General features: G+C 32.3%; 1 protein-coding gene across 2 annotated transcripts; it reads right to left on the bottom strand.

The window, feature by feature from the left end:
• Positions 1 to 1362: 1362 nt before the first annotated feature.
• Positions 1363 to 10027, bottom strand: LOC105841056 (TBC1 domain family member 25). 2 transcript variants are annotated; one of them, XM_036285739.1, is made up of 10 exons: positions 9112 to 10027; positions 8602 to 8831; positions 7668 to 7777; positions 6941 to 7036; positions 6651 to 6816; positions 5433 to 6090; positions 4879 to 5266; positions 4297 to 4611; positions 3761 to 4177; positions 1363 to 2706 (listed from the first exon to the last, which is right to left on the bottom strand). In XM_036285739.1, exons 2-10 carry the CDS (start codon positions 8650 to 8652, stop codon positions 2247 to 2249), a joined length of 2661 nt encoding a protein of 886 aa, XP_036141632.1. In that variant the 5' UTR covers positions 8653 to 8831; positions 9112 to 10027; the 3' UTR covers positions 1363 to 2246. The 2 variants fall into 2 exon arrangements, with proteins under 2 accessions (XP_036141632.1, XP_012543621.1); XM_012688167.3 differs by having other exon boundaries at positions 8611 to 8831; positions 9112 to 10026.
• Between the last annotated feature and the right edge of the window lie 1230 nt (positions 10028 to 11257).

Below are 11257 nucleotides of genomic sequence, written 5' to 3'. Positions count from 1 at the left end.
GCCTTTCAAGGAGCAATATTCGGATATCCACGGGGGAAAGGAGAAGAAGGAGCAATATGAATAATCGTGAACACTGCTTCTTTTGCTTTCTTTGCAACTCCAACATTACAGCAGTTGCAATCGCTTCTTGACGGCTCTTCCCAGATAGCACAAAATATTATCATAAATATAAATATATTTTACAAATTTATTTTCAAAAAATATTTTCAAAGATTATATAATTATTTTTCATAAACCATTTAGAAATGATACAAAAAATATTATCAACATTATATAGAATATATTTTTAAAATGTACTGAAAAATATTTGATATATGAACTTGAAATATTCTTTGATAATAATTAATGGTATAAATATTTGTTTTAAATATTTTCATAAATGTTTATCATAATTTTTTTATACCTGACAAACTCGGACATAAAAATATGTACAAAATATTTATTATAAATATTTTTCCTTTTTATAAATATTTTATAAATATTTTGTGCTATCTGGGTTGTTATAGCTATTTTCAAATTATTTGCACACTGAGCGGTATACACTCCGTTTGTACGTATTGTCACCTTCATTTTTATTTACTACTCTTCAATTTTTATTACAAACAATAATTATTTCTCCGCAATTATTAGCCTTTTACTCACTTTTACTGACATTGAAATCGCTAGCGATTTGTCGTCACATGAATATATACCGGAAGAAAAGCGACGGATACTTGTCGCTGGCGTCACTTTTCCCCCCACTTCTTCCAAGTCGCCAGCGATTTCTCGCTGCATGAATTCGCACCTTTACCTTAATTTTTAACTCGATCTTTGAAAAATTTGTAAATTGATATCTAGAGAAAATTGGAACTTTTTATTAATAAAACATTTCTATTATTAAAACTGAAATTAATAATGTTATCTCTTTGAAAAGATAAGAGAATATATTGCTTGTTGCACGTCTAATTGTAATATTAAGTTTTATTTTATATTGCTTTCACAAATGGAAAAGTATTATTAATGTATTATCTTTCTAATCGTTTTCATTATAGATGCTAATATATATGTATATATAATTATACACAAAACAGATAAGATATGCTCTTTATAAAAAAAAACAAATATCTAATTAAAAAGAATAAATTTAGAACTAATTATTTTCTCTAAATATAGAGATAAATGTTTTCATTAGTAAAGAATTTATTTTTACAAGACATAGCTTTTAAGTCATTAAACATTATAAATGTTATTTCAGACTTTAATAAATTTTATTTTTAAGCAAACAAAAATTGTGTTCACGCTTAACAAGCGCCAGAATCTTTTCTACCTTAAAATATCTTTATAATTTTAATTGCAAGTCTACTCAATGAATAAAAAATTCATTATCAGCGATAAAATTAAATGCACTTTATTGTCGTTTCTCAAACATACTGTTTGAGAACAAAGTAAGACATAGCTATTAGAATATAGATGTATTTTACAAATTTAACACATTCGAGAACGACGCATTCGAAGTCGTCACCCGACTGCGTTAAGCTAAGGAATCCATTCTAACTCGAGGTACAGCGAAACAGAGTTCGTCGAGGTGTATGGATGATAAGGTGCAATTATCATGATGGAATAGTAACGTGCATAAGCAAAACGTTAAGCATTTTCAATCGTTGTATCCCGTGCTCTCCCAATCGAATCCATTCATCCTAATTGCTAATAAGTAATAAGCCTAGGCTGTTTGTCGATATGCTGTCTCTGATCAATCGTTTTTTTCTTCTTCATTTGTCTTATATTGAAAAACTGAAAAAAGAAACTGTATAATTTCAATATAATTGTAAACATGTTGCATTTTATTGCTTTTGCATTACATATTAGTCGCTTGTTCGTTGTCCCGTTTGTATTTGGATATTTTCAATACCTACAATGGATGACCTTTAATTCAATTACTTGATAGATTTCCTACCTATACATGTCTATTAAAAGGAAAAAGAAAATAAAGGAAAGAATAGTTAATCAGAGACGCCGTTCACACAATACGACTGCGGGTGATCGACATCGAGTGTCATAAATGTTCCATGAAACATTATGAACGGAAGAATACCGTAATCAAATTATTTCAAGTCTTCTTAAATCGTCCGAATTTTAGCCGGCGACATAATTTTCATGATATGTTCGAATCCTGTTTATTTCAAATAAACGCCGGCTAAATAGAGTAATTTCTAAAGTCACAAGTCGCTTAATTATGATTTAATGTTTTTCAAAATTGACCGAGAAAGTTACACGTTTACGCAGTCTGGCTTGCTAGCGGAAGTTGAGCCGATCGAGGAGGATGACGATGCGACGGAATGTCTTCTGAGATAGCCGGCAAACAGTTGTCGTGCCTGATTAAGCACACGGATCACATTGTGACGACGAACCATCTTGTCAAAATGCATTGCCATTTCGTTATAATCCATTTGATTGCGCATAACAAAGTCTCGATGTTGCAGCAAAAGAGTGATACATAGGAACATTAGAAAGGGATTACCGCCACCAAAATCGTGAGGTGGTGGCAATGAGTTTTCTCCTAGTTGGTCCTCGCTCGTACCTGCAGGTATGAGATTAATCAGCTCTGTCGCTTCCTCACATTGCTCCTGTACAGATTGTTGTTGCTGCTGCTGCTTCGTCGGACTCTCTGGTACAGGAGTATTCTGATGCCAACTTTCAGTTTCTTCGCTATCTGACGCTGACTCAGATCTGAAAAAAAGATACAGCATTCTTATATAAAAATATTTAAAAAAATGATACTTCGTTTTTTTTATTGAATTCAATAGTTTTGAAATTTTAATGTAAAATTTGAAATTCTAATATGATAAATTTTTTATCCTACGTATTGTATTAAGAGGATGCTAAACTGCCCGTCAAATTTGACCGAGGTCGATGGCTGCGTTCCGTTATTCATCGCCAGTACTGAAATTCTACAGTGTATGTGGTGTAAACTATAGATTTTCAGTACTGGCAGTGAATATCGGAACGCAGCCAATGTACAATCATTCGTTTAGTCTTATTCATAAAAATATTCGCTTCAAAATACAAATTATGTAGCTTATACATACAAATGAATGCTATCCCTCAGTTCAGAATAAATTGAGGAATAAGATTATATTTGTCAAATTATGATTAAAAGCCCCAAAAAATTTATTTGTGTGATCAAATTTTATTCATCTAAGCGCTTTCGCTACAAATTTCTGAAAATTTGATCACACAAATAACTTTTTTTACGGCTTTTAATCGTAATTTGACGAATATAGTCTTATTCCTCAATTTAGTCCATCCGAACTGAGGGATATTATACATGTGTACGTATACATAATTTGTATTTTAAAACAAATATTTTATGAACAAAGATAAACGAATGACTCTACATTATTGATCTCGATCAAGTTTGACGGACAGTTTAGCAACCTAGCTTAAGATATGAATGGTTCTGTTGTATAACTATATTGTATATACATATATATGATAAGATAGAGTTATTATACATTATTTCATATTGGATTATAAAGATACGTGTAAAATAAATATAAAATAAATATTTTCTATTAATATCTTGAAGGCATCAGGTAAGAAAAATGGAAGAAACATGTAAAAATTTACCAGAAAGCTAAGTCAAAAAAGCTTTTAATTTATAGTAGCAAATAAAACTTTTAGTAAATAAACAATTAGTAAAAAGTGTACTTAATTCATTGTTTTTAAATTTTGCGTTAAAATTTTCAAATCTATTTGTGGATAGATGAAAGTGTGTATGTACCTAGTAGTGCGTTTGAGCAACCTGATTGGCGTAACGGATTTCACGCCATTTTGATCTTCCAAAATTTCACCATCATACTCCAGTTCCGCTTGCTCATCCGGAGTCGTAGGATGATGCTTTTGTTGTAACATGTGTAAAGGATTTTCCCATACAAATACGTCTGCCGCTGGACTGCACCTTGCCAATTCTGTCTCCGTCTCGCTCTCTACTAAATCATTTTCTCTTTTTGAGAGCACGCAATCACATTGTAATTCACTAGGCGGTGAAGGTCCAAACACTTGTCGATCCAGCGATTCCAATTCCAGTCTTAACTCTCTAGTCATTGACGTGGTCATCGGGAAGAAATCCGTGGGATCGTCCGGCGAACTTGGTTCGTCTCTTAACACTCTAATAACGCCGCTTTCGCTCGAGACACGTCTGCGACAACAAAATATAATACTTCCAAATTACTCAACTTTATGAAATGTTTGTCTTGCACAAATATCTCAATTTATAAAAAAGTATTTTCTACATGCAAGGATACATGAAATAATTACCTAAGTTCAGGTTCGGCATCGCTTGGCGTGATTTTACTGCGATTAAGACTAGTAAAATTTAAGAACTCGTTCAAATTCTTTACCACTCGTGCACATTTCTTTTCACCAGAGCTGTCGTTTTGGTCACTGTTTTTAATTTGTTCTTTATTAGGGGAAGACAATCTTTCTTTCAATTCCAGAAGATTTGTACGTTTCGATTTAACAGGAAGAGAATCTGTACTTAGGCACTTTTCTGTTGATTCATTATTCCTTCTATTCTTCATGGTAGTCAAATCATTCTCTGAATCAGAAAAGGCTTCATATGATGAATTAAATCTGAAAAGTGAATATGACTTGTGGTTAGAAGAATTAAAAATGTTTAATGGATATGGTATGATTAATGAATAATGATTAATAATGCAAAAAAGAAATAAAAGGAGAGAACTGTACTACTGTTTGGTCTAAATAAAAAGAAACATTTTTTTCATTTATATTTCTTTATCTACATCTTCCATAAATTAATATAAATTTTATATATTTTATATATTTTCCAAAAAGAAATTTCAAAAAATAATTTCAAGTACAAGGAAATATGCGACAAACTTTTTCGTTTCTCCATTAACTTCAGTAGACGATTGCAGAGTCGGTTCCTCAGTACTAAAGGCTTTCCGCCTCACGCTAGCGGCAATACTGGCTGAGGAACTTTGTCGTCTAATAGCACAGACCTTGGTATATGCGTTCTCGCGAATATGCTTCACGTTCGGACTTGGTGGCGGTGACGCTGGCGGAAAAGGCACCTCGGCAAGACTCAGTTCGCCGGTTGGCGGTGATGCTGGTAGAGCCGCCCACAGCACCTCGAGCATCCTAAGCGCATCGTCCAGCGCAAATTCACGTTTCATTTCTAGCAATAGCCAACGGTAACAAAAGAGCAGATCGTCCGCTTGATGCAACTTTAAATACGCATAGAAATCGGGATCATAGTGTTGAAGACCTACAAGGAAAAAAAAGATTTTATAATACCAATATAATATTATTGTAGAAATAGTAAGATAGAAAAATATATGTAAATAGATTATAGAGCATTCTGAATGAGGCTAAAACTTGAAAACTAAATAAATTTTCGAATGAAGACTTTTAATTTTATTAAAAATATATACCTTCTGCGAGATGAGCGAATTTGGTAGTCATGGCGATTCCATCAAGCATAAAATTGTCCTTCAATCTTCTCATGAGAGCGCAGAGACAAATGTAGGCTTGCGCTTCATCCCGCATAGTAACAAGAAGCGGCGAGGCCAAATCGCTCATGCCTTGGCAGTAACTTACACTCGGATGATTTAAGGCATACGTTGTCAAAATGTTGAAGAGACTCGCTGTGTTCTGATTGTCGTCCGAACCACCATAAAACTTATGGTGCCTATCCGTTCTGAGTACATCCTTCCTCACCATACTAGTGACATAGCCGAGATCACCGATGTTTTGTCCTTTCTGCACTAGCACTCGCCATCGTTCGCGAAGATTCTGATATTCTTGCGCCTTTTTCTTCATGTAGTCCATCCGTTCACGACCCGACATTCCTTCTGGATACACGTTCAAGATATGTTTCCAGACGACCTTGCGCAAACTAGGTTCGATTCCACCAAAGTAAATAACTGCTCTCAATTCTTTGGAATGTATCACTTGGCCAATCGGATCCAGAAATCGACGAAATTCAGCGTCCGTCAGAGGTGGTCTTGGAGGCTGAACATTTTGCTGATGAGATGACTCGTCGCCTAAGTTGCCCAATGCACGTTGTACCATATTCAGCGTCCTTTCCATCTGTGACGAAAGATTAAACGCGAAATTGGATACACCTGATAACTGTAATAATGATCATGGGGAAAAAAAAAGTAAATAGTAAAAAAAGTAATAAAATAAGTAATAAAATATAATAAATAATATGTAGTAATAAATATAATAAATATGTAGTAAAAAATAACAATTAATTATTATAGAAAAAGTAACAAAATGAAAAAATTAAGATAATTTTAATAATTATATATGAAAAACATTAATGTGATTTTTTATTGAATAAAAAATATGCATTGAAGGATTAGTTAATTATTCACGTTGTTTTTTTTAACATCTGTTTTTTAACATTTCCAGAAATAATGGCTGCGTTTAGCAAAAAAAGCTTTGTAACTGTTGTAAAATTCTTTAAGATGATTGGTTGCCCTTAGTTCCTATTAAATCTAAATGTACAAAACTAATCATATAAAAGAATTTTATATAATTGATTTATACATTTAGATCTTTGCTTTTTCTGTTGAACGCAGCCATTAGTTTGTGAAACATTTAACGTTACTTTGCGATTACTGTGAAAGTATAACGACACTCACTTTGTTCATTATGAGCCCAGGCAACTTAGGTGTCCTGTAAGGAAATCCAGTCTCCTGCTGACGTGTCAAAACTTCTTGTGCATTTTGTTCCCAGTAGCACTCACAATCTCCAGTTTCACCAAAAGGTTTCAAGTTCACCTGCAGGTAAAGATATGGTTCCGATGCGCTGAAAGATATCATGTTTGACTAAAATGTCTATCTATGTTGACTATAAAGTATGTTATATTTATCGAAGCATATTATATTTGTTTCATTATCTATTAGTTGGTATTAATTAATCAATTGGTCACCTGATAAACGCGGCATCCAAGTCCCAGTCCGAGAGTAAGAAAAGATACGTCTCCGACCCATAGTCATCGATCGCTCGATATGAAACGGTGAATTCTCTACGGCATGCGAGCGATTTTAATGGCATTCAGTTTAATATTTTACATCATACTTCAATAAATTCAAGGATATTTGTGTTGTACGTATATTTGTCTCAAGTAATACTTTTCTGATATTTTGTGTTACTACATGATTTGAGCAATGAATAAAAAATAGAACAACGCGTGCATTAATCTAGTATTATTACAAAAGAGGAAAAAGAATTTTACACACACATACACACACACACGCACACACGCACGCACGCACAGAGTATATTTCAATACAAATTAATTTACATAATGTTATTGAAAAAGATTTATTTAAAAATTGATCTGCTAAATAACATATTACTTAACCATTTACATGTGGTACAATAGGGATATTTATTTTTCATGTCACAAGCGTGATAGTAAATGTGTTGATAATATTCAGTTTTCATTGCAATTCTTAGAATTTGATTCAATTTATTAAAAATAGATAAAAAGATGCATGTTAAAAAAATTGTATTTTTATTTATCACGATACTCGACAATCATGAAACGGAACAAACGTGAATGCGTTGTTTAATATTTTTTGTATAAGTTTTTGTGACTTTAGCATTCAAACAATTTAAACATATTAGCAGATTTTATTGTTAATATGACTTACCCTTTTATGTCAAAAGCCTTTATAAGAATACTTTGCAGAACTTCTATTGATGTTATTTGAGGATCCACACTAAACTTGCGATATTCAGGTTGATGTCTAGTTTCGCATTTCTAAGAAAAAAAAGATATTACTGTTATTTATTCTCTTTTAACTCCACATTTACAGCAGACGTTGTACCTTTACATAGACATATAACATGATTTATAACTTATATTATAATTAATATATCATACCAATAATAATATTACTATTATCTATAATTGCATGTAATACAGCTATATTACTTATTATACAATGTGTTACAAATTTAGTGTGATAACAATTTGCGGTAGACTCCTGAAATTATTTTAAAATAAAAATCCTAATATGTTAAAAATATTAAAGCTATGCTGATTTTTAAATAAAAAAATGTTAAAAATTAACTAATCCAATTGTTTAAGAAAAATACACTCAAATATAGTACATTTCATAATGAATATGCTCTCAATCTATTCTATTTTTAATATAGATATAATTTTACATATATTATTGTTGTACAATTATTATTAAATTTTATTGCATTTGTATCCAATTATTAACTAATTAATACGTTTAAAATTTTTATAATAATAATAGAATAAGAATATAGTGTTAAAACACTATACATCATAATTAAATGATACACTGCTGTGGGACAAACCATATTCAAATACTATGTATTTTGAATAATTTAATTAATCGGATTTAAACTATTCTTATTGACAATTTATTAGTGTGTATGATATTATAAATTTCACGTTGTCAAACAAAATCTGAAACACTTGGTATAATTATCATTGTAATTTGCTGTTTTATTTTATATTTCTACATTCAATAAAGCATAAGCTATATAAAAATCTTTATATTATTTTATAAAAATAAAAAAGTATTTGACAATTGGAAACTTGTGACTAACCATACCTACCTTGACTTTGACACGTACGGCTTCTCTAGGACAACCAAACATATTGCCACTGTATTTTATATTAATCCTTTTTTAAATAAGTATATTTCAGAATGAGTGTTCAAATATCATGTTCCTTACGTGTTGTCAATCCTTTGTATATCAATAATTTATACATATTAACAGTTTTTAATCTTATCACTTTATTCTTGATTACACACGCAACAGTAATATTGAATAAACTGAAAAAATTGATAGTCTAAATTTAAAATAGTATTATTGCAATTAATTTATATTACTGATAAGATAATATTAACAAACCAAAGAATATTTGCTTATTTAAGTAGAACATTTATTTTTTGAGTAATATATTACTCAATTATAAAACACATTAACAAATTGTAAGATTATGTTATCAACTATAAACATTATAACAATAAAATGTTAACAATAAATGTTTAAGAAGACTATTTAAAATAGTGGTTGATTAATTAAATTTAAAAAGTTATGCATATGACTTACCAATCAACTATATTAAAATAAATTTTTTCTTATGATATAAATGAATCTATTGCAATCCTTGCAATCCTTATAACAAGCTCAAGCAATAAATTTAATTCTCTAACATCCTAGGGAGACATCTGTTTTGACGCATCGGCATCATAATTGAAAATTTCATTTATTTTTAAAAACTTTCGTCTGATTTGTGTCGTCCTCGATTAACCAAATCTGCACAATATTTGGATAATGAATAATCACTGAAAGAAGCCGTATGTATATGTATGCTTGCTCAATCCATGGTGTGTAATTTGGAGTGCAGAAGGCATTTTTCACTGTCAGCTTCTCGAGACATGCTCGCTTTCTAATTTTCTTAATTATATGTTTGCGATGGCCATGTGTCTGGCGAGAGTACGCGGTTGCAGGACGATTCGGATGCTCTAGGTAGTCGGCGAATATCAATAGTGTTGATCAATATCGACGATAGGTATCAAACTGCTGTCAGTGGCCGTTATCAATGCCCGACGTTGCTCGACGTCGCTCGACGTCGACGTCGTCGTCACCGCTGTTATCGTAACGTCGACGTAACGTAACGACTCGGTGACAAGGTTATTAAACGTCAATCACATTAATCGTACCAGTAGCACGCACGCGCGCACTAGCTGAACGTAATTGGGATGTTTCAATGGTGTTCGATTTTTGAGTTTGAGGTCATGGATTGCCAAATGAACAGGAATGACGTGTCGCCTTTCGTCGCCCCGCTCTGTAAAAGTATCAATTTATTCTATAGATTTATTTTATTTCATGAAATAAGGGAATTTCATGAAATCTGGAAATTTTGAAACAAATTTAAACTTGTTCATGGAACACATTGCGTTCGGTTTATAGTTTATACTGTTATTTCCTTGACATATTTGGCCTGTTCTTTTTAGGTCTGTTTTTTTATTCCTGCACTGTTGCACTAGTGCAATAAGTTAGAATAAGACAAATATATTTTTTCTCATTTTAACTAGAGTCCCTATACAGAGAGTCGTGCCATCTCATTCTAGTTCGACAAAACATGGCGTCTTAAATATACAGAAGTGTCAAACAATCCCAGATAGTTAAGCGAGATTAAAGCATATCGGGCAAATTAATGCACTGCATGTATGTTGTGAACTTGCTCACAATTTGCTGTCATTGTAATTTAACGTGGAACAAAGTTAACATCAGGAGAGCAAATAACCTTCATGAGTTTATAAAATTATAAGTGCATGCATTGAGGAATAATAAACTTGTCACATTGACAGCAATTATGCATGCATGTTGACAACTTGCCGTCAGTTTGTTGAATTCTAATGTAGAATTTTACATGATATCAGAACAACAGACAGTTTGAGGAAACACCTTGGCTTTAGTTTGATAAAATTAATAGGGAATAAGTGACAGCAAAATAACAACATGTTGCCTTTATTTTGCTATCTGGGTTGTAATACGCTCGGAACCTGCTGTAATTTATTTAACAAAATTATGAAACGCTATTATATTTCATTTCGAATAAAAATTGATTGTAAGAAAGGGCGCTTAAATACTAAAATGTATAATAGTAAGACTATGGCGATGCATTCATTTATTAAATAATAATCTATATTTAATAAATTTGTGTTATTTATATTTTTCTATCAATAAAACGGTTAACAACAAGTTTGTTTCCTTATTGTTATATTTCTACCAGTTAAATTATACCGCGAGTATGGTATAAATCCGAGACATCCTATTGGTGACGCCATGTTTTGTCGAGACCAATCAAGACAATAACCGAGATGGCACGACTCTCTGTATAGTGACTCTAGTTGCAACTTGCGACATTCAATAGGCGCTTAGTTTCTAGTTAAAGCTCGACAATTATTGGGTGTTGCAAATTGCAACTGGCGATTCCAATTAATTGGTTTGTTCGCGTCGCCATGCTCCGACATGCTCCTACTCACTCCAACGCATTCTAATAGGTTGGCGTCATCGGAATCAACGTATTGGAGTGCGTTGGGGTGAATAGGAGCATGTTGGGGCATGTGACGCGAACAGACCTAATGTAGAACGGGCTTTACATTCACGTTTGGCGCTAATCTAGTCAAATATTGGTCGCACGAGAAAACAACTGCGGTGGCCGCTCTCAGGTTCCTCTCTGCTGTCA

The sequence above is a fragment of the Monomorium pharaonis genome, chromosome 4, assembly GCF_013373865.1.
Source record: "Monomorium pharaonis isolate MP-MQ-018 chromosome 4, ASM1337386v2, whole genome shotgun sequence".
NCBI classification, from domain to species: domain Eukaryota; kingdom Metazoa; phylum Arthropoda; class Insecta; order Hymenoptera; family Formicidae; genus Monomorium; species Monomorium pharaonis.
The sequence above is the reverse complement of the archived record's forward strand: the minus strand, read 5'-3'. Positions and strand labels throughout refer to the sequence as shown.